Source organism: Rhizophagus irregularis, chromosome 29, assembly GCF_026210795.1.
Source record: "Rhizophagus irregularis chromosome 29, complete sequence".
NCBI classification, from domain to species: domain Eukaryota; kingdom Fungi; phylum Glomeromycota; class Glomeromycetes; order Glomerales; family Glomeraceae; genus Rhizophagus; species Rhizophagus irregularis.
Window position 1 is genome coordinate 367,403 of NC_089457.1, and position 22,051 is coordinate 389,453.

Sequence of the window (22,051 nt, forward strand, 5' to 3'; positions counted from 1 at the left end):
ATAGCATCTATGGCAGCCAACTAATGCCGATATGTGGCCACACAATTTTCACGCTGCGGGGATATCGTTTGAACAGCAAATGATGGCTAATCTGATTTTCTTTCCTGTTGGATGTTTTGATGACACTGGTAAGTCAAAACCATGCCAAAATTCTAGCAATACATCAACTATCGGGGCAAGGTAATGGTTTATATGGTGTAATTTAACTTCTGTGGGTCCCAGTAGTAGACCAAGTGTAAGCATGTATTCCTTCTTGAATCTAATATCACGAGGAAGATTACAGATGACGCCATAAATCACACACACATAGAATTCTTCGAATCAAATGGCTGGAACCGAATCCAGGTTTAACATTATTCCCAGATGAGTATCTGCTGTTTCTGGGGCAAAAAATGGCGAAGGATCTGGGATATCATGTTGTGAGGAAAAGTTTTCCAAATATCGCCGTCATAAATATCAAACATTAACGCCATTGAATTCACTCCGATTTGTCCATTTTCGTAAAAAGCTCTTCAAAACCTGCTCGTTGATACAATGCAACTAGCTGTGTCTTTAAGCATGGTAGAGGGTAAATCATTATCGGCCGCCAAATATATCCTTTAGATATTGGTACCTTTTTTAATAAGACTGTATTGCAAAATTTTTGTTGAATCTTTATCGGATGATTTAAGGGAGCTCGACATTGTTGCATTTTGTGCTGGAGTCGGCTGAGCTTTTGGAAATGACTTCTGTTGGATTGAATAATTTATTACATTGGGGACATACTGCATAAGTATTTGATTTTTTAATAAATCCCATTAGTTTTTTTGCCATATAGGCAGATGAAGGAAAATTTTCAAATCTATTCTTATCGATTTCCAATAAAACCAACTTGAAAAATTTAATTAACGCGTCGATTGCTGAATCGGATAGCTGGAATCTTGTTTGATACTTAAAAATCCAAAGTAAAATCCATGTATCACTAAAGTTCACGCGTGTATTAGAAGTTTCAATAGTATCATCAAAATCGGGAGCAGAAAATTGCTTCATAGTTAATGCTTCATCATCATCTGATAGCGTTTCATCATCAATTGGCAGAAAATCTTCATCACTATATTGTTGGCAAGCTTCTGCCGGGTTAATAAATTGAAGCCTGGCATGCCTGCCATCACGATTTTTAATAGTTGCAGGATTCAATCCTGAAACTTTCCTTTTCTTTTTATCAGGTTCTTCCATTGCCAGCCGCAACTTTTCCTCCTTTGCATAGTGTTTTTCTCTCGTTCTCGACTCAGTCCACTTACCATTGCATTTTTTGCAATTGCATGGCACTTGTGGTCTTACTTTCGTAGTTTTTGAAGCTACCGGTATAAAGAATTGGTTTTTTTTAGATTGACCAACTGTTGTTTGTTCTCGCATCTTTAAATATAATGTGACTGAAAAATTAAAAATGCGCGTTTACCCAATATGATGGTATACGCGGCATAACCTATTTAGGATAAATTAAATGATGTCACATACTCTCTCCCTACCGATAAATATAAACACGTAAATAAAAAGAAATTTTTTTCACTTTAGCTGGTCTCCACTTCTACGCTCCACCTTTTGAAGTCTTTTTCGCCGAAATGGGCGACAAGGTTAGGAAAGACCACAACAAAAAAGAAAGAGCTATGATAACTCAGGGACGTCATCCATGTGCAGACAAAAACCGCCAACCAAAGTCCAAAAAATATAGCACGGAAGAATCATAATATTAATAATATATTCTTAATTATTGTTTTGCGAATATTTCATTATTTCGTTCGAATATTTATTTGAATATTTATTTGAATATTTATTTGAATACAAATTTATTAATAAAAAGAAGACGCGCACACGAGAGACGTAAAAACGAATATTATCACCCATCTTCTTGTCCGTCGGACTCAGAAGAACAATTATCAATACGTAGAAGAGAGAACCGACAAGCAGGTTAATGTTTAATTAGAAGTCTTTTGACCTTTTTACTTTGTATCACTTTACACTACTTTACAATCCTAACTCGTATACATGTAATACGTTGATGCTGACTTAATTGGAAAATTACGAACATGAAGTTGTGGAAACTTCTTACCATGTAACAAGTGATTCGGAATCAGCTTCCGGTGACAAATCTGGTAATTCTGAGACCTCTGATGACGAATCTGGTAATGCTGATAGCGAATCGACTTCTGACGATCCCGATTTGATCTCTGACAATAGTGATTCTGATTCCAATTTTATTCCAAAATATTATTTTTCAAAAGACAAAATGCCACACGATCTTCAGGCGGCCTTGAGAGTAAGTGAAAGTTTAATTTATTATTGAAATTGTTAATTAATGTTGTTATTCGCAATTTAGCTGGAAGTGAAATGGCTATTAAGCCAGTTCCCAGATGAAGATAAGCTTAACCTTAATGAAACGTTTGAACAACAATCGGACTACGTGAATGAAATTATTGTACTGGCAATTATGGAATCATTAAATAAAACGATATTTCCAGTCGCCAATAAAGTTGTATACAGCATGATACATTCATTACACCGACACTGACGAGAAGAATACAAACTTAAAAAAAGATCACCAGAATTCATAGACAAGCAAAATCGAAGACGACACTCCAATAGCCGAAGAAATTCAGTAAATATTATTAATTTCTGTCTTATTCTGTAGTAATTTAGTTTGTTTTATATACACTTTTTTTTTACAGAAACAAAAAAATAGGGCAAAAATGATTAATCACTTATGAAGGGTAGGCGATCCACTAATTCGGAAATTCAATAACGAACACCTGCAGCCAGTCATTAATCATAGTGCATATCACTCCCCCGAAATTTCCGAAACGGATGAAGAGAATCCATCCAGAAAAAGAAAAATAGTGATAAGAGATTTCAAATGGCGGTCGTCAACTGTAAGTAATGTCTTGAAATTAATAACAATTAGCATAAATACTAACCATTTTTTTTCTTCTTATGCTAAGTGTCGTATGTTTTTACGAAATTACATAGATCGGAAGATTTCTGAAAAGTCGAAGGTTCCTAAGAAGAGAAAATATGTTTATGATAACGAAAATTTTTATGACAAAGAAGAAGAGAAACCCTGCAATGCTCCTAAATGGACTTGTACCAAATATAAAGGTATATTAAAAACACACATTAACGATGCCTGCGGCCATCAGTTTGGCAACGAATTACCATTAAGACCGAACGAATTAAATGACAATGAAATTTAATTTCTTAATGTGATTTGTTAAATTAGAAAAGTTAGATTTTAGCTCATATTGATTGTTAAAATTAAAATAAATAAAAATCGGTATCATTTAGATTAATTAAATATCAATTCATATATCAATGTATTAATAATAACCGATTTATGCTGTTGATTATTGAGTTCTGTTTATTTCCTATTTTCAATTAAATTGCTCGAATATTGACTAAATTGTGCCAGTTAAAAAAGTGCCTGATTAATGACGAAATCTTGCCGGTTAAAAAAAAGTGCCCGATTAATGATGAAATCTTGCCAGTTAAAAAGTGTCCAATTAATGACAAAATTGTGCCGATTTCCACCATAAATTTACAGCAATCAGTAATCACGTCAATTCAAAGTAATTTGAATAATCAGCATTAATCGGTAAATGATCAGCATTAATCGGATAGTCCGATTATTAACTGATTGATATCTGATCACATGCCGATTTTTAATCATTTGACCTGTGACTTTAATATAGAAAATCAGTTCCAACATGGATGCCGATATTCCAGGTAAGTTTTGAAACTAAAAGTTTCGAAACTTTTTTAAAAAAACATTTCTACCGTTTTTTTTCATTTTTGTATAGGAAATCAGCTCCAACGTGAACGCTGATATTCCAGGTAAGTTTCAAAACTAAAGTTTTGAAACTTCTTTAAAAAAAAATGTTTATTTTAACATTTTTTTTATATTTAATTATAGGAATATCAGTTCTGGCGTGAATACCGAATCCCAAAGATAAGTTTTGAAAAAAATTTTCAAATTTTTCTTTAATAAAACGTTTTTATATTAAAAACATTTTTTTTATTATTTTTATATAGGAATTCAGTTCCGGCGTGGATACCGAATCCCAAAGGCAAGTTTTGAATAATTTCGAAATTTTAATAAAAAAACGTTAATTTTAACGTTTTTTTTTATTTTTTTGTAGGGATATCGGTTCTGGTATAGATACAGAATCCCATTGGTTAGTTTTGAAAAAGAATTAAAAACTATTTAGAAAAAAACATTTATTAACATTTTTTTTATTATTTTATTGTAGGAAAACGGTTCCAACTTGGATACTGAATCCTATTGGTTAGTTTTGAAAAAAAATTCAAACCTATTAAAAAAACGTTATATTACCATTTTTTTTATTTTCTTTTGTAGGAAATCAGTTTTTTTATTTCTCTAGGTAATGTTTTGATAGATTTTCGAAACTTACTTAAAAAAACGTTTTTAGCTAAAAAATGATTTTTTTATATTTTTTTTTATAGAAAATTGGTTCTAGTGTGGATACCGATATTCCAGGTAAAGTTTTGAAAAATTTTCAAAATTTCATTTTTTTATTAAAAGAAATGGTTAACCAACCATTTCTTTACTTTTTTTGTAGGTTTCCCCTTCGAATTTTATCAGATCAGGTAAATTTCTTTCAAACCCAATTTTTTTATTTAAAAAATGAGTTATTGGCCGTTTCCTCCTTTTTTTGGTAGTTTTCTTCGGACTTTTATCAGGTTAGGTGAGGATTATGGGTGGATGATGGATGGTGGATGATAAATGGTGTATATAAATGATAGATAGATAATAATTTAATATGCAATTTTTAATAAAACGAATTAATAAAATTTAATCAATAAATTGTTATTATAAAAATTAAAATCAGCTAAATGTACAAAAATCGGTAATAATTATTAGGTTTATTAACAATCGTCAATTTGATTTTACCAATTTGTTGCCAATTTTACTGATCGATTTGTTGACAAGTGGCAGGCATTACAGTGTAAATCGTTTATAAAATTAGTTGCTGATTTTTTTGGTACTGATCGGCTAAGGTCAGACCAAATTTCGTCCAACATTCAGCAATTTAAAATTTTGCCAAAATGGACTATTTCGACCAGTGGCTTGAATAAAATGGAGACATGTAAGATAAAATTTAGTGACGCGTTTAGCTTTTTAAGCCTTTTTACTTCTTTTTTTTATTTTTTTACAATGCTACCAACTCATCAGAAAATAAATGATCCTCATACATATTGCTCATTTTTGATCTTTGGAAAATTTTGATAAAATTATCAATGAAAAAACTGTTTGTTGTAAATGTGGAGTTATAATTCGGCTAGATCGTCCATTTAGAACAACAAATTTTGAATGACACATTAAGAGTTAAAACTGTATTCTTGGTACTGACAAACAATAAAGCTTATATCTTTTCTTTGATTAAAATCAAAATACAGAAGAAAAAACTGAGTCACATGAATGTTTGCCTTGTATTGGTTTATTTGGTGATTCGTACACAAATTATGCTACTAGTACTCCATCTGATTATAGTGGTAAAGAAAGGCCTGAAGTGGTTGGAAAGAGACTTTTTCCCGTAAAGTTTTCCCATGATGCTCTTTTTTTCCATAAGAAACTTAATAAAGAACAAATTCAAGAATTTAATACTACATTACAAGTAATATCTCTCTGGAAAATAGATCAATTTGAAGGAGTAATACGAAGTGTGAAGTGTACAGTTATGACAACAAATTTATCGGATTTATGTGGTGAATGTATTGATTTGAAAAATAATACTAGATTAAAAGATGCAATAAAATCTATAAGTTTACCAAGTTTTATTTGTTGGTTAATAATTGAAACTTATTTCTTTTTTTGTATAAAGAGACGGGCAATACCATTGACATTCAAATTTATACCAAAATTTTATTTCAATACCCGTTTGATTGATCTTATAAAAAATCAAAATCTTAGAAGTCTTTGGACTTGTATAATTACCAATAACAATGATTCTGCAATGTGGGCTTCTTTAGCTCAAATGGGAATGAATGGTTCTTTTAGTGGCGAAAAAACATTTACAGAGTTGGCTTCTCTAATGTTACAAATTAAGATAAAAGAGGAAGCGGGTATAAGCATGAAAGGCTTGCAATATTCTGAACACTTTACACATTTCTTTAGTTTGTTATCTGAAAGTAGTCGTGAATATGAAGTATTTCGTAAAGCATTAGATGGAATGTCTATTCAAAGAATTCAGTGATTTATGTATATATTTATTATCTCTTTATTATCTCTTTATTATTTGATTTATGATTATTACAATTATTTATATATTTAATTTATAAAAATTTGTTTAGTCAAATACATGCCTCAAATACAGAGTTAATTACGGATCCTAATTTAGTCCTAGATAATGTGACAAAATTTGCTTGCATAACAAAAGAATTAAAGTGGGAAGGGCCAATTTTATTAATGACTGATTATACAAAGATCTGTTCTAAATTAGTTTATTCTCAAAAACTTGGTTATATTACGGGATCTACTTTACCTTCAAGTGAAGTATCAGTTTCTGATATTAATGATATACATGAAAAAATTTGTAATATTTATGAAAATAATGCATTTGCAACACAAGTTCAAGTTATTGTTCTTAAGGTATTTTTTTAATTTTTTTTTTTAATTAGTAAGGTTTCAGTGTTACATTATTTTAATGTTTATTATATTTAGATTCCAATTGGAAAAATACCTCTAATGGTGATTGCTATCTTGCCTACAAAAGATGATAAATCTGCAGAACAAATTTTTAATATCCTCTGTACTAAGGTTGCTTGTCTAAACCTCTTCAAAATCCTACGATTAGTTTCGTCAAAATTTTACTATAGATTTATTATAGTTTCGGCAGAATTTTGGCAGTTTCGGCATTTATAATAAGTTTCGGCAGTTTCGCCTTTCTCCAAAGTTTCGCCAGTTTTTTAATATAACTTTAATATAGTTTCAGCAGAATTTCGCTTTTTGGCGAAACGCCATCTTGCCTAAACCCCTAGGTTTCGGCAAGCAACCTTACTCTGTACTGTATTAGATTTTGCACACCAAAATAACTTAAATATTCTTAGTATAGGTGCTGATGGTGCAAGATCAGAATTTAATGCTCAAACAAAAATTATGAATTCATCGTCAACATATTTTACGTTTGATGATCCATTTTACAATGTACATTTTAAAGTGCCAATTATACATGGAAGACCGTTGGTTCATGTTTAAGACCCAAAGCATGCCAAGAAAACAGCATGGAATCAATTATTTACTGGAGTAAGACATCTTTCATTAGGAATAGATACTGTACGATATGATTAGCTGTATCTACTAGCACATCAAGATACTTTATTGAAATGTAATGTTCTTAATATTAATAAACAAGATGATGGTGCAGCGTATTAGATGTTTCATTCAGATAATCTATTACAAATTATTCAAGCAGAAAATATTTCTGATATGATCAGACTTTTTATTTACTTATTTGTTCTTGGTAAGTTGTCTTACATTTAAACAATGAAATTATTTATTGTAATACTAATTAATTACTTGATTATTAGGAGAATTATGTGATCATATCTTAATCGAAAAATTGATCATAAGGTAAGAATTAGGATGGCTATGCGTGCATTTTTTTTTCTTAAAGTATGGAAAGATTACATTCAATGTTGTGGCATGATTCATTCATCAAAATGGTATAATATGCAACACAGTATTATATCTATGTAAAGTTTTGAGATTTTTATTAGTATGGCAGAATCTTTGAAAATGCTTATTATTGTTGATTGAGAATACTATCCTCACTACCCTTTATTTTTATGGGAACATGTAACTGAGGCTTTTGAACACATATTTGGTATATTACGTCAAGTAATAGCTGATTTTAACTTTTATGAATTTTATAAAATTCAAAAACGTGTAATGTATCGAGATAAAATTTCATGTGCTGGACTGATTAATACATCAAGAGATCGAACATCAGTTAGAAGTAAGAATTTGTTATATTAATTAAAATATATTTAATAAAAAAATTTACAAATTTTGTATATTTAGGTTATGTATTTGATATTGATGGTACTTCTCTTTTCCATGAAACTATTGAATATTTACGTACTTGGCCATCTGAAGATGACTTTAAAGAAGCAATTCATATTGAATATAGTGAAGCAATATCATTTGCAAAATATCTTCAAATTGACAATCGGACTGCACCTTCAATGCAAAAACTTATTCATTGTGATGAACATTCATCAGATGATCAAAATAATTTAGAAACGGTTGATGATGATGAACAATGTCAAAATTTAGCCGGTATAAAATTATTTTAATATTTATTAATCATTTTCATCTTTTTTAATTTTAATTTTTATTTTAGAATCCATTGAACCACAAATGGAAATTGAGAATATTGGGACTGCTGCACTTGAAGTTTCTTAGCTCTTGTTGGATGAATCAGATGATGAATCAAACATAAGAAATGAAGATGAAGTAACAAATATTTTGTTAGCAACTTTTTCTGATTTACGTTACATTCTTAAACAAAAACCAGTTCCTCAAAAGCAATTTAAAAGGTTTGATCCACTGTTTACACCTGAAAGATTTGTACATTATAAAGCTATAATTGATATTTGAAAAAATCATGATGCCTTTACATGACATTCAAAAAGTGCCTTCAACAAACAGGCACAACCTGAAACATCTGAAACAACTGAAAAATCTGGTTTATTTAATTTCAATAATGCTAATCGATTAATTACTGAATTAATAATTGATTTAAATGTTCGAAAAGAACGTTAGAAAGGACGTAAATGACTTGCAACTATTCCAATAGCTGTTGGAACTAATGGTAAATATTTCTTTAATTGGCATTGTAAAATTCAATTATGTTTAAAGCTAAAATATTTAAGTGAATATTTTTTTTAAGTGCACAATATTATTGATGCAAATGTATCTGATATTCATTATCTAATTTCGGGTGGATATTTGATCATTTATTCAAACAATAAACTTTATATTGCTCAAATTATCTCAATGTATTATCTGAATGTTTATAACAATCTTTGAACAAATACATGCGAAGCAGGAGGAAAATTATTTGCCCATATTCCAGCTAAAGAAGTTTTATATTATTTTAATTCACCACCTTTTGTTTCTCAAGGTTCTTTTTTTACTTTAACAAAAGAAAATTTGGAAATTTTTCAGTATTTTAAAACACCAGAAATGATATCAAATCTAGCAAAGATTTTTCATAAATAACAATTTTTGATAATAAATTTGTAATTTTTTTGTTACTAAAATGTAATATAACTAATATTTTACAAAATAAAACTTAATTTTCTATTTCTGGTAAGAAATTTAATAATTGTAATTTTATGATTCGAATATATTATAATTATTTATACTTACTGTAACTTTGGTTTGCATAATTAGTAAAATCATGTGGTTCGCAATCATATGATTTTTCTGTATTTTTCCAGTGACCTCTATTAGAAGTTTTTCTGATCTTACTATAGCTTATTGGAACGTTTCATAATGATGAGTCGAATAATGGTTAGATCATCTTTCTATGATCACTGGATGCCAAAATATTTAACGAAACATCAAAAATTGGCATTTTATATTTTGCGATACTGTGCTGTTTGACATTTTTCCTATTATCTCAGCATCCAGTGATCGTAAAAAGATGATCTAACCACCATTCAACTCGTCATTATGAAATGATTCCAACGAGTTATGGTGCATCTTTCTACGATCATTAGATGTTGAGTTATTAAGTAAAACGTTAAATAGCGCAGTATCGCAAACTGAAATACAAAATGCTGATTTTTGACGTTTTACTTAATATCTCAGCATCTAGTGATTGTAAAAAGATGATTAAACACCATTCGACTCGTCATTATGAGACAATTCCAACGAGCTATAGTGCATCTTTCTATGATTATTGGATGCCAAGTTATTATGTAAAACGTCAAATAACGCAGTATCACAAAATATAAAATGCTGATTTTTGACGTTTTACTCAATATCTCAGCATCCAGTGATCGTAGGAAGATGAACTAACCACCATTCGAGTTGTCATTATGAGACGATTCCAACGAGCTATGGTGCATCTTTTTACGATTATTGGCACTGGTCAAAATAGTCCATTTCAGCAAAATTTTAAATTGCCAAATGTTGGACGAAAGCTAGTCTAAATTTGGCCGATCATTGCCAAAAAAATCGTCAAAATTATTTATAGACGATTTGCACCATAACGCCTGCCACTTGTCAACAAATTGATCAGTAAAAATTGGTAACAAATCGGTAAAATCAAATTGACGATTGTTAATAAACCTATAATTATTACCGATTTTGTACAGCTGATTTTAATTTTATAGTAACAATTTATTAATTAAATTTTATTAATTTATTTTATTAAAAATTACATATTAATTAATATCTATCTATTATCTATATAAACCATCTACCGACTCTACTGTCTACCATCCATCATGCATTCACCCATCATCCTTACCTAACATGATAAAAGTCCAAAGAAAACCTACCAAAAAAGGAGGAAATGGTCAGTAATTCATTTTTTATAATAAAAAAATTGAAGTTTCAAAAGAAACTTTCCCAATCTGATAAAATCCGAAGAGGAAACCTACAAAAAAAGTAAAGAAATGGTTAGTCAACCATTCCTTTTAATAAAAAAAATAAAGTTTTAAAAAATTTGAAACTTACACGCCCATCCAATAAAGTCCGAAGGGGGAAATCTACAAAAAAAAAGAAGAAACAATTAGTTTAACGTTTTTTTGATAAAAAATGAGTTTTAAAATATTTTCAAAACTTACCCCTAATTCGATAATGGAAACTTACAAAAAAAAAGAAGAAACAGTTAGTTCGTTTCTTTAATAAAAAAAGTAAAGTTTCAAAAAATTTGAAACTTACATGCCCATCCAATAAAGTCCGAAGGGGAAATCTACAAAAAAAATAAAAAAACGGTTAGCAAACCGATTCTTTAATAAAAAAATTTGTTTTGAAATATTTGAAACTTACCAAATCAAAAATCTGAAGTGGAAACCTACAAAAAAAAGGAAAAAATGATTAGTTAAAGTTTTTTCGATAAAATAATTTGTAAGAAAAAAGAAAACAAAACTTTGAACACACCTATCCAACACCCAAGAACTGGAGGCCGAAACCTACAAAATAGAAAAAAAATTTAAAAAAAAATTTTTTTAAAGAGTTTCAAAGTTTTCGAAACTCACCTAGTATATATCTAACGCCAATGAATCAGAAGCTGAAACCTACAAAGAAGAAAAAATAAATTAAAAAAAATTGTTTTTTTTTTGAGTTTCGATTCTTTCACTTCGAAACTCACCCATATATCCAAAGTCCAAGCCGAAACCTACAAAGAAGGATAAAAAAAAAATTAAAAAAAGTTTTTTTTTGAGTTTCGATTCTTTCACTTCGAAACTCATCCATATATCCAAAGCCCAAGCTGAAACTTACAAAAAAGAAAAAAAAATTAAAAAAATATTTTTTTAGAGTTTTGAAGTTTTCGAAATTCACCTAGTGTATATCCAAAGCCCAAGAACATAGAATAAAAAAAAACGTTAGAAATTAAAATTAACGTTTTTTTATATTAAAGTTTCTAAAATTCGTTCACTTAGTATGGGATTTGATATCCAAGTAGGAGCTGATTTCCCTACAATAATATAAAAAAAATGTTAAAAAACGTTTTTTTTTTAAAGAAGTTTCGAAAATGAAACTTACCTGGAATATCAGCATCCTCGTTGGTGCCAGTGTTGGCATTTTCTGGAATCTGGAATCTGGAAACATGTATTCCAGATTGATTCCAGTGGTTTTGGAAGCATTGGAATCAAATTTCCAGATTCCAGAAACCATTGGAATCAATTTGGAATCAAAATTCCAATGTTTCAGATTCCAGATTCCAGTAAAATTTTCATTGGAAACTGGAATTTCCCATCACTGGTTGGTGCTGAATTTCTACAAAAAAAATAAAAAAAAAATGTTAAAAATAACGTTTTTTATATTAAAGTTTCAAAAATTTTTGAAACTTATCTTTGGGATTCGGTATTCACGCCAGAACTGATTTTCCTATAATTAAAATATAAAAAAAAACGTTTTTATTATAAAAACGTTTTATTAAAGAAAGTTTGAAATTTTTTTTTTGAAACTTATCTTTGGGATTCGGTATTTACGCCGGAACTGATATCATTACAAAAATATTAAAAAAATAAAACGTTTTTAATTTAAAAACGTTTTATTAAAGAAAGTTTCAAAATTTTTTTTTCAAAACTTATCTTTGGGATTCGATATCCACGCCAGAACTGATTTCCCTACAAAAATATTAAAAAAAAAACATTTTTAGTTTAAAAACGTTTTATTAAAGAAAGTTCTGAAATTTTTTTTTGAAACTTAACTGGAACATCGGTATTCACGTCAGAACTGATTTCCTATATAAAAGTGTAAAAAAAAAAATGTTTTTTACGTTAAAAATGTTTTTTTTAAAAGAAAGTTTCGAAATTCTTTCGAAACTTACCTAGAATATCGGTATTCATGCCAGAACTGATTTCCTATATAAAAGTGTAAAAAGAAACATTTTTTAATGTTAAAAAATGTTTTTTTTAAAGAAAGTTTTAAAAATTTTTCAAAACTTTACCTGGAATATCGGTATCCATGCCGGAGCTGATTTCCTGCAAAAAAAAAACATTTTTTAACATTAAAAAACGTTTTTTTAAAGAATGTCTCGAAACTTTTTTGATTTAATAAAAAGTTATCAAATTCAATGTATACATTTACCTGAAAAAATAAGGTGTAAGAAAGGGGAGGAAAAAGGATGAAAGAGAAGGAGGAAGAAAGCGAAAAGTTTAAAAAGTTAAAAAAAGTTTGTTTAAAAAGATCTGTAAAATATCGATCCAGATCATCTGATCATTTCAGTCACTAATTTGTCGAATTATTGCCAACTAGTTACCATTTGGCAAATTTGGCAAAATCATGTTGATTTATATGACTAATCGGTATAATTTTACTGAATAATTTTAAAGGAATCATTTTTCGTATAACAATCGGTATAAGTTGATTTTTCACCAAAAGACTGAACAAACTTTCATTTAACAATCAGTATCAGTTGATTTGTGATTGATTTTACTGATTTTTGCCATTGGTCAAAAAATGTGACGAATCACATGACCAATCAGCAAAAATTATGCCAAAAGCTCTTAACGGTCGAAAGTTTTGATTTTGACCAGTGTGGATGCTGAGTTATTATGTGAAATGTAATATTTTTAGATTTTGACAATTTTGACATGTCAAAACTATTTCGGCATTTTGACAAATCAGAGAGCCAATATCGAAATGTCAAAATAGTTTCAACAATTTTGACATGCTGAAACTCCCTAATTTTGGCAGGCAACTTTAGCTATAAGTTTTGCTGGTATTCATCGAGAATTTCAAAATATTCTTTGCCTTATTGCTGTTTTCAATTCTTCAAAAAAACTGAAAAGACTTTCACATTTTAAACAGGTAACCAGATGATTAAGATTACAGTCTCCAAAAGCATGTCGTATACAGTGACTAATATAAGAATTATAAACTGCAATACTAGATGCTGTAATTACCAGTTCTTTTGAATATTCTCGATGTATGTATCGTCTCAATTCTTGTGATTTTGTTAGTAAATGTTTTTAATATAATCAAATTATGTTATATTTTATAATTATGTTTGCAAATTTAGTAAATTTTATTTGTACCTTTAAAGATTCATTCATAATATTAGCAGAAATTATTACTTCAATATCTTTAAATACCATATAGCTGCAGTCATTACATGTAGAATATAAACCACCTAAATTTTCTCGATATACATATTGACCACCTTCAAGATAAGTCATAAAAGATGTATGACATATACCATTAGGATATTCTTCTGCAAATCTTTCTCATAACGCTTTTTTAGTATTTTGTAAATATTTGATTAGTTTTCCTGATTTGGCATCAGTTTTGTATGAACTCATATTAACAAATTCTTTATCATTTAAAATCTGACAATTTGTTTAAGCATTTTAAGTGCAAACCTTTGTTGATGGATTATTAGTTTTACAAGTGAAAGAGCTTCATAACCATTGATACGTGCATATTTGCGAGATTTCACAATAGTATGTGAACTAACCTGTATATATTCATTATAAATAAGATGTAAAAATTATTGTATTTGTACAGTCAAACCTTGATATAGCAAACTTTTGATATAGTAAATTTTTCAGACAACTATAATAAATTTCCCTTCATTATAATGAATTAACCAATCAAATCTTTTAAAATTTTCACTATAGTCTTATAGTGAAGTTGGGTGGGTCTGGATCCTAGAGTTCATTATAATAAGGGTTAACTGTATAATTTTTGCAAATTTTTCTTTTTTTTGTATATATATTTTATTTATATAATTTTAAAATAAAAAAATTTTAAAAAAATATGTACATTAAAATTTCACGTAAATAAAGCAAAATTATATTACATTTAAATTTTGTTTTAATTCTTCATAGGTAAATTTGTTGGAAATTATAGAAAGTATATGTCATTTTCTATCAGAAGTTTTTTTATTGTTGGCAAGTGTATGTTCAAAACACATCCAAAATTTTTGTGTTGCATTTGACATCATTTTTGGAGTACTAGTAAGAAAATCACTTTAATATAAGTAGCAAATACTTCTTTATCTGCTTCTCCATTTGATGATTTTATTTATAATTGATACTAATATAAAATATTTCATTTTAATATTTGAATAAAAAAAAATAATAAAAAATATCATATTTACTGACCTGTGATTTTTTATATGACCAAGAAGTTATATTTGTTGCACTAGCTACTTTTAGTATAGTTTGCCATGCACCCAATTCACATTCACTAAATTCATATCCTCTTGGATATATAGTACGTAAAGAAGATTCAAAGTTAATTATTAGATTTTTAGATTTAGCCCAATTTGTAAAAAAATATTTCTAATTAGAGCAGTGACATATATTAGCTAATATTATTTTAATAGTAACGTTTACTCCTTCACCTCCAGGTAAGATTTTATGACCAATCACAACCATTTCACATGGTTTATTTTTATACATGTGTAACCTAAGATTTTCTTTTACTCATTTTGCCACAAATATTAGTAATATATAATCTATTGCCTTAGCATTTGCTAGAGTTCTTCTTTTTATATGATAATCAAATAAGTTTTCTAGAATATATTCATTATTCCAGTCATCAAGAGTACATTTAGGTATTCGATGCTGTTGAATTAAATTTGTTGTAATTAGATTATCAAAACCAAAAAGTTGTATACTAGTAAAATTTTCCAGCTGTCCAATTTTCCCCATGCCTCATTTGGTGTTTTACCTATAAATTGTTTTATTAAGGTGAAATCTCAGTAAATTTCAATAATGCATCTCTTTTCTTCAATTTGTGATACAAAAATTGATTGTTTTTTTTATATCTATGAAGAAGGGATGATTGAAAACTTGAACTTACATAACACCATTTTTTATGTGATGACAACTCCATACTATAAATAAAAATCTTACAGTTTCCTATATTAACAGTAACAGAAATATAATCAACATCTTTTTTTAGAGTTTCAAGAATATTTTTGTTATTCCAACCCATTGCTTGATATCCTGAATGGCGTGTTGAAGTATTAAAATGATTCTTGTAAGCTGTAGAAATAGCCTTTATAGAACTTGACTCTGTAACGACATGCAAACCACTTTGACAGCAGTACATTGGCATTAATTTGCTATTACCAGAACCGGTTTGTATTGTTAAAATAAAGTCTACTTCATTAATGTGAACTTTAGTCTGTTGCCCCAGTTTAATCGGAAATAAAGTTTTATTTTCATCTGAAAATATCCACCAATAAAATGAATAAGGCCTATAGTGGAGCTCAGAGACTATAGAACCTGGTTTTATTAAAGTAACGCATAAATTTTGAACCATTTTGATGGTTATTAAAGATTGTCAACAAGAGATTTAAATTTATTATAGCTAGTTATTATATATCTTAACCCCAAATTTACTATATACAAATCATATGATCTGATGTCAATCATTCGCGGATCACGACTTAAGGAAAATGATAGAAAAAAAAGAAATTTTATACAGAATTTATAATAAATGATATACGTTAAACTGCTGAGTCTTAGGATCTAGTCCAGAACAGGACTTGGTCGGACACAAGTCCTGGACTAATCATATATGGACTTAGTTTGTAGGTCCATCGGATAGGACTTGCAAGTCTTAGGACTAAAACCGGACTAGGACCGACTTTACCAACCTTACCTGCATGTACGTACAACCACGTACAAAAAAAAAAAATTTTTGTTTGTCGAATGCTTACATAATAAATTTTTTTTTCAGCAAGAGGCTGAAAATTTACGTATATCCATGCATATTTGTGTTTCAAAATAAATAACTCGATTAACTTTTCACAATAAAAAAAAATTTTTTTTTTTCTGGAATTTTACGCCATGCATATTTATACACGTGGTTCAAATAATAAAAGTATATAATCGCAAATGGACGATATAAAAAAAAATAATTTCTTTGGAAATAAATTTATATTTATAAGTAATTACCAAATGGGCATTGAAATTGAAGATAAACCACATACTATTGAAATATTACCAAAATTTACCTTCGATACCTTCGATGGTTGTAAACCACATGATGGTAAACCTATTACTAGGATAGAAATATCACCAAATGAAAAATACCTTGTTGTTTACAACGAAGAAGTTCTTTCGGTTTCCAGGAGGGATGTTGAAAATATGACGGAAGATTATTCTAAACTCATTGATAATAAAATCAACCAAATTTGTGTTTCCGATGATAAGGAACTTGTTTATATTGATGATGGAAACGAATTAAGTGAGTAATGATTATTTAATATGTATTTATTCATAATTAGTGGGTGCTTATTAACTTGTATTTTATTAGGAATAATTGATATGAATGGTTTCAATAAAATACGACTAAATTTTGACATTGAGCATAAAATGCTTTATTGTACCTTTAGTTCAAAAGGCGATTTTATTTTATACGGTGAATTTTATTTTGATACTTACGATTATAAAAATATTATTTGGGTCTTTTCAACACAAACTAAAAATAACAAGTGGATGTGTAAAAAAGTTTACATGGTACCCGACGATTTTAAACCATTACATCATATATCAAAACATGATAAATTTTATCTATTTTCAAATAATTACATTTATGAATGGAATATCCTTACCGGAGAATCAATCAGAAGCATATTTGTAAACGAGAATGAGGTAGTAAATTATATTAAAATCATTCGTTTTAAAACTATGTATAATTAATTATTATCTATTTTTAACAAATTAATAGTTTAAAGCAGTAGATCTTAATATTACAAGTAATGAAAAGTTTATTTGCTTGAGAATCAAAGATAAAATCAAAGATGAAATCAAAGACGAAATTAAAGACGAAATTAAAGATGAAGATAAAATTATTATTTATTCAATTGAATTAGGAATTACTATCGCTTCTTTGGATATAAATAATGGTATTTGCCTTTTTATTTTTATGTTTTATGTATTATACCATTAGCTTTTATTAATATCGATTCATAATTTCCTTTATTTGCTTTATTTAGATGATCAACTATATAGGTTTATGAATCATACTAGTCATATTGGATTACACCCATTATTATTCAGCTGTATACTAAACAGTGAAGTTTGTAATTCCGTCATGAAACAATGTTGGAAAAATGGTTTAAAGGAATTTCAAACTAATAATTTAGAAAATTTTCCAAATAACGTTCTAAATAAAACAACTACAACCAATTACGCATTTGGAATTCTAGATGGGTTTGTTCTGAAGATTAAACTTACAGAACAATTATCAAAAATAGTTTCACCCCAAAATCCTAAAGAATCAAATTTAGAAAATAGTGATGGTTATGATGATATAAACTTTAATTTATTTAATCCAGATATGAGTATTATATGTGAATTATTTGAAGAAGTTACTTCATCTTTGATTGACAACAGAAGTGAACTTGAGAATGAAGAAGGTTTATTTATATGGAATATAATAATTAAAAAAGCAACTGAATATGAAGTTAGATTGGAATTAAAAGTTCTTAACAACAATTCTGATCTTAATAGATCCGATTCTAACAACAGTTCTGATGCTAATATTATTTGTAAAAGACTTGATAAATTTGAAAGACTTTTTGAAAAGAAGATTTATTTATGTAAAACTAAATTATTTAATTGTAATAATATTGTTATATTTACAACAATTGGTCTTTTTATTTATCATTTTAATGAAAATAATAAGTCAATTTCCTTAAATTATTTTTATTTTATGGATTTATATATCATGGAAGATGAAGAACAATATAAGGATAAATTACAATATTATAAAGATGTATTTTCAAAGCCTAATTTACCTTTACCAAATTATGATAGTTTCAAGTCATTTGATAAATGGGTTTCATATATAATAGATAATAAGGAAAGTCTTTTGAAATATGGTGTTGAATTATTTACTTTTGCAATTAAAGAACATAAATTAGAATTAGTAGAAGTAATCTATAAAAAATGTATGTTTTATTTTAAAAAGGATTTAAAAAACAATAGGGTATTTTTGAGTGTTATTACTTCTGCTATGCCAATATTAAATGAATATTATCCAGAATATATTTCAAGATATTCATTAGAAACAACTATGATTATAGATTCCCCTTTTTATAGTATAAATCACAAAAAAAATAATTTACATCTTCATTCTTTTTCCCTAAATTTTCAAATAATTGATTTAAGTTTTTTTATTTTGATAAAATATTCCCATTTATTGAAAATAACCTTAAAAGCTGCTCATATTTTTAATCAATATTTTTCAAAATCTTCAAAACATACATTAATACCAATGATTACTTTTATGATTCCTTATATTAAATTTAATAATTATTCACAAAATTATAATTGGCTTTTGAAATCTAGTCCATTTACTAAAACAATAAGTAAAGAAATATTTAAAACATGGAATGGAGAAGCATTAATTAACTTTAAATGGAATGCTTATGGAAAATATTATTATTATACAATTTGGATTGGATTTCTTGCTTTATTTGGATGTTTTATTGCTGCAATTTATTGTAATGATAATATTCGAAATCCACTTTTAATCATTTCAATTATACTTGGATTTTTTCATTTGTTTTTTGAAATTCTTCAAATTATATATAATCCTATTAAATGGTTTTATGATCCTTGGAACTGGTTTGGTATGTATATAACTATATATATAATGTTTAATTTAATCATTTAATTATTTTAAAATATACTAATTATTATGAAACATATAGATATATTTGTATATTTACTTCCAACATACACTTCTATTTATTGGTTAGTAAACCATAATAAAAATGATTGGATAGTTCAATTACTATTTTATTCATGTTTATTATTAGATTTAAAGTTATTATTATTTTTTAGAATATTTAAATCTTATGGTATATATTTTTCACTTATTATTAATATTATAAAAGAAGTATATTTTTCTTTAATAATCTTAATGATTATTATTATAATAAGTTTTGCACATGCAACTAATATTTTACTATCACAAGATTTTAAAACTACAGTTTTTGCAATATACTTGTTTTTTATTGGTATAGTTTTATTTATTTTAATTTTAAATCATAACATTCATTAATAATTAACTTTAATTAAATTATTTATTACTTTATATAGGTGATTCAAATGCATTATTCAATTTATCAGATGAAAAAAAACCAACATTTCTAATATTGACAGTTTTCTTTACATTATTGATTATTATATATTTTTTAATTGTGTTTATCAAGTTATTTAGTGAAATAAATCAATATCAAAATCAAAATAATAATTTTAAAATCCTACAATTGATGTTAAAGGTTAAGGTATAATATTATTATTTAATATAGTAAAATTGCTTAATATTTAAAAATACTAAAATCTTCTTTTTTTTATTATAGATCTTAATTAAAATTGAGTTATTTTACTTAACATCATATCAAAAATATTGGAAGGCATGGTTTCCTGAAGTAATGTATGTTGATTTATTATTTTTTATAAAGAATTCTATTTACTTAATATTATTACTAATTTATACAAATTTATTTTTCAGATATTATTATGCTGATGTTAATAAATCTCAAAAAAAAATTATAGAAATAATTAGAAAAAATGAATGGAATATTGATGAATCTTTAAAAATAGATCAAAATTTATTAAAAGCACTTAAAATTCAACATAATTCTATTATAAAAGAATTTGAACAAATAGTTTAAATAAGCAAATAATAACTCTAAAGAATAAATAATAATTATGTAAAATTTACTTATTGAAACTAATAAGAAATTTGATAAATTATTATTATAAACTTATAGTTATATATAAAAAAAACATTAATTGGCAAATAAATATATATTTTATTTTCTTAATATTTAGTTTTATTTATTACGGCTTTTTATATATTATTATTTATTTATTATTATAATTAAAATAACCAAAATTTTAAAATAAAAGGTAATATTTTAACTTTATGTAATTAATATATTATATTTTAAATGTAGGAATTAGTCTTATATCAGTAAATTCTTTGAAATATAAATTCCTAATAAGGATTCCAAAAATTTTATAATTAATAAAAACAGATTTCTAAGAAACTTTTTCTACTAGCAAGGATTTTCCATTAAATAAATTTTATAAAAGGAAGGGGTAAACTTTTATATTAAAGTGATATTAGGTAATATCTGACAGTGCTCTTACAATATTATTATGATATTTTAATAAGAAAAAATGTATTTGTAACAGCCTGTTACATATCTTATTTGTAACATCCTTTTTTTATTTTTTTTTAATAATAAATTTAGGATTAATTTTATATTCACCAGTGGTTAATTTAAAATTAATTCACCAGTGGTGAATTTCACTTCAATTTTTATAAATTTTTATTAAAATACCAAATTTTAGTAATTTAATGGTGAATTTCACCTTAATTTACATGTATTACATACATGTGTTACATTAAATTTTTAAAATTTTATGGTGAAATTCACCATTGGTGAATTTTACCCTAGCCTTAGAACGCCATTTTTCTTTTTTTGTTTTTATAATTTTCTTTAAAAAATATAAACAATATGGAGGATTCTAATGATTATAATAAAGATATATATAAGACAAATGCATTTTTTTCGCCATATTCTGAAACTTTAGACTTTTTATTATTACCATTTAATGATAATTTTGCTATAAATTTTTTACCAGTTATTGAACCAGATTTTAATCATAATTTTACAAACATAGATAGTTTTTCTCTTGAAACACCTTCTAAACTATCTATTAACCCTTCTTTAGAGTTACTTTCTGAGCCTTCTTTAGAGTTATCTCCTGAACCTTCTTTTGAACCTTCTTCTGAACCTTCTTGTGAAACTCCTTTTAAACTACCTTTTGAAGAACATTTTGAATCATTATCTGAACATATTTATCAGTATAATCTTACTGTAGGAGATTATTTTGATGATTGGCAATCAGTTGATACATTTATGCATCAATATTGTTTAGAAAGAGGGTTTGGATATCAAGTTTATCGAAATAATAAAGATCCAAATAATTTTACTATTATATGACGTAAATCATTTTGTTGTTCTTCAAATGGAAAATATAAATCCAGAAAAGTAATAGATCAGAAATTGCACGTTTACGTGATACTATAAAGACAAATTATGAGTGGCACTGCAACTTCTCATTTCCAAAAATGGAAAATCAAGTAAAATGTACATCATTAAAAGATATACATAATCATGAAGTAAACCCTACCCAATTACCTCATATCATTGCTAGATATAGACGTTTTGATAATGAAATAATAAAAGACTTGAAATTTTTTTTGGATTGCAAAATTGTACCTATTATACTGCTGAAAACATTAAAGATGCCATTGAAAAAATCCTAAATG

General features: G+C 27.0%; 7 protein-coding genes across 7 annotated transcripts; 5 read left to right on the top strand and 2 right to left on the bottom strand.

The window, feature by feature from the left end:
- Positions 1-666: 666 nt before the first annotated feature.
- OCT59_019428 (uncharacterized protein) lies at positions 667-1,395 on the bottom strand (the record flags this gene model as incomplete). The annotated part of the gene is made up of 1 exon (XM_066143529.1): positions 667-1,395. The coding sequence occupies one exon, from the start codon at positions 1,393-1,395 to the stop codon at positions 667-669; it is 729 nt and encodes a 242-aa protein (XP_066005267.1).
- Positions 1,396-1,601: 206 nt separating this feature from the next.
- OCT59_019429 (uncharacterized protein) lies at positions 1,602-2,548 on the top strand (the record flags this gene model as incomplete). Its single annotated transcript, XM_066143530.1, has 4 exons — positions 1,602-1,696; positions 1,841-1,947; positions 2,073-2,296; positions 2,357-2,548. The coding sequence occupies 4 exons, from the start codon at positions 1,602-1,604 to the stop codon at positions 2,546-2,548; spliced, it is 618 nt and encodes a 205-aa protein (XP_066005268.1).
- A 1,189-nt stretch (positions 2,549-3,737) lies between these two features.
- Positions 3,738-7,246, top strand: OCT59_019430 (uncharacterized protein; the record flags this gene model as incomplete). The annotated part of the gene is made up of 11 exons (XM_066143531.1): positions 3,738-3,756; positions 3,944-3,959; positions 4,170-4,205; positions 4,281-4,315; positions 4,388-4,412; positions 4,495-4,528; positions 4,611-4,638; positions 5,449-6,241; positions 6,343-6,640; positions 6,713-6,800; positions 7,104-7,246. 11 exons carry the CDS (start codon positions 3,738-3,740, stop codon positions 7,244-7,246), a joined length of 1,515 nt encoding a protein of 504 aa, XP_066005269.1.
- A 693-nt stretch (positions 7,247-7,939) lies between these two features.
- Positions 7,940-8,455, top strand: OCT59_019431 (uncharacterized protein; the record flags this gene model as incomplete). Its single annotated transcript, XM_066143532.1, has 3 exons — positions 7,940-8,006; positions 8,072-8,329; positions 8,394-8,455. 3 exons carry the CDS (start codon positions 7,940-7,942, stop codon positions 8,453-8,455), a joined length of 387 nt encoding a protein of 128 aa, XP_066005270.1.
- Positions 8,456-15,329: 6,874 nt separating this feature from the next.
- On the bottom strand, positions 15,330-16,009 carry OCT59_019432 (uncharacterized protein; the record flags this gene model as incomplete). Its single annotated transcript, XM_066143533.1, has 2 exons — positions 15,330-15,412; positions 15,598-16,009. The coding sequence occupies 2 exons, from the start codon at positions 16,007-16,009 to the stop codon at positions 15,330-15,332; spliced, it is 495 nt and encodes a 164-aa protein (XP_066005271.1).
- A 641-nt stretch (positions 16,010-16,650) lies between these two features.
- Positions 16,651-20,381, top strand: OCT59_019433 (uncharacterized protein; the record flags this gene model as incomplete). Its single annotated transcript, XM_025332668.2, has 7 exons — positions 16,651-16,939; positions 17,009-17,346; positions 17,423-17,600; positions 17,691-19,202; positions 19,804-19,991; positions 20,067-20,140; positions 20,219-20,381. The coding sequence occupies 7 exons, from the start codon at positions 16,651-16,653 to the stop codon at positions 20,379-20,381; spliced, it is 2,742 nt and encodes a 913-aa protein (XP_025169006.2).
- Positions 20,382-21,233: 852 nt separating this feature from the next.
- OCT59_019434 (uncharacterized protein) lies at positions 21,234-21,722 on the top strand (the record flags this gene model as incomplete). The annotated part of the gene is made up of 1 exon (XM_066143534.1): positions 21,234-21,722. The coding sequence occupies one exon, from the start codon at positions 21,234-21,236 to the stop codon at positions 21,720-21,722; it is 489 nt and encodes a 162-aa protein (XP_066005272.1).
- Positions 21,723-22,051: the final 329 nt, after the last annotated feature.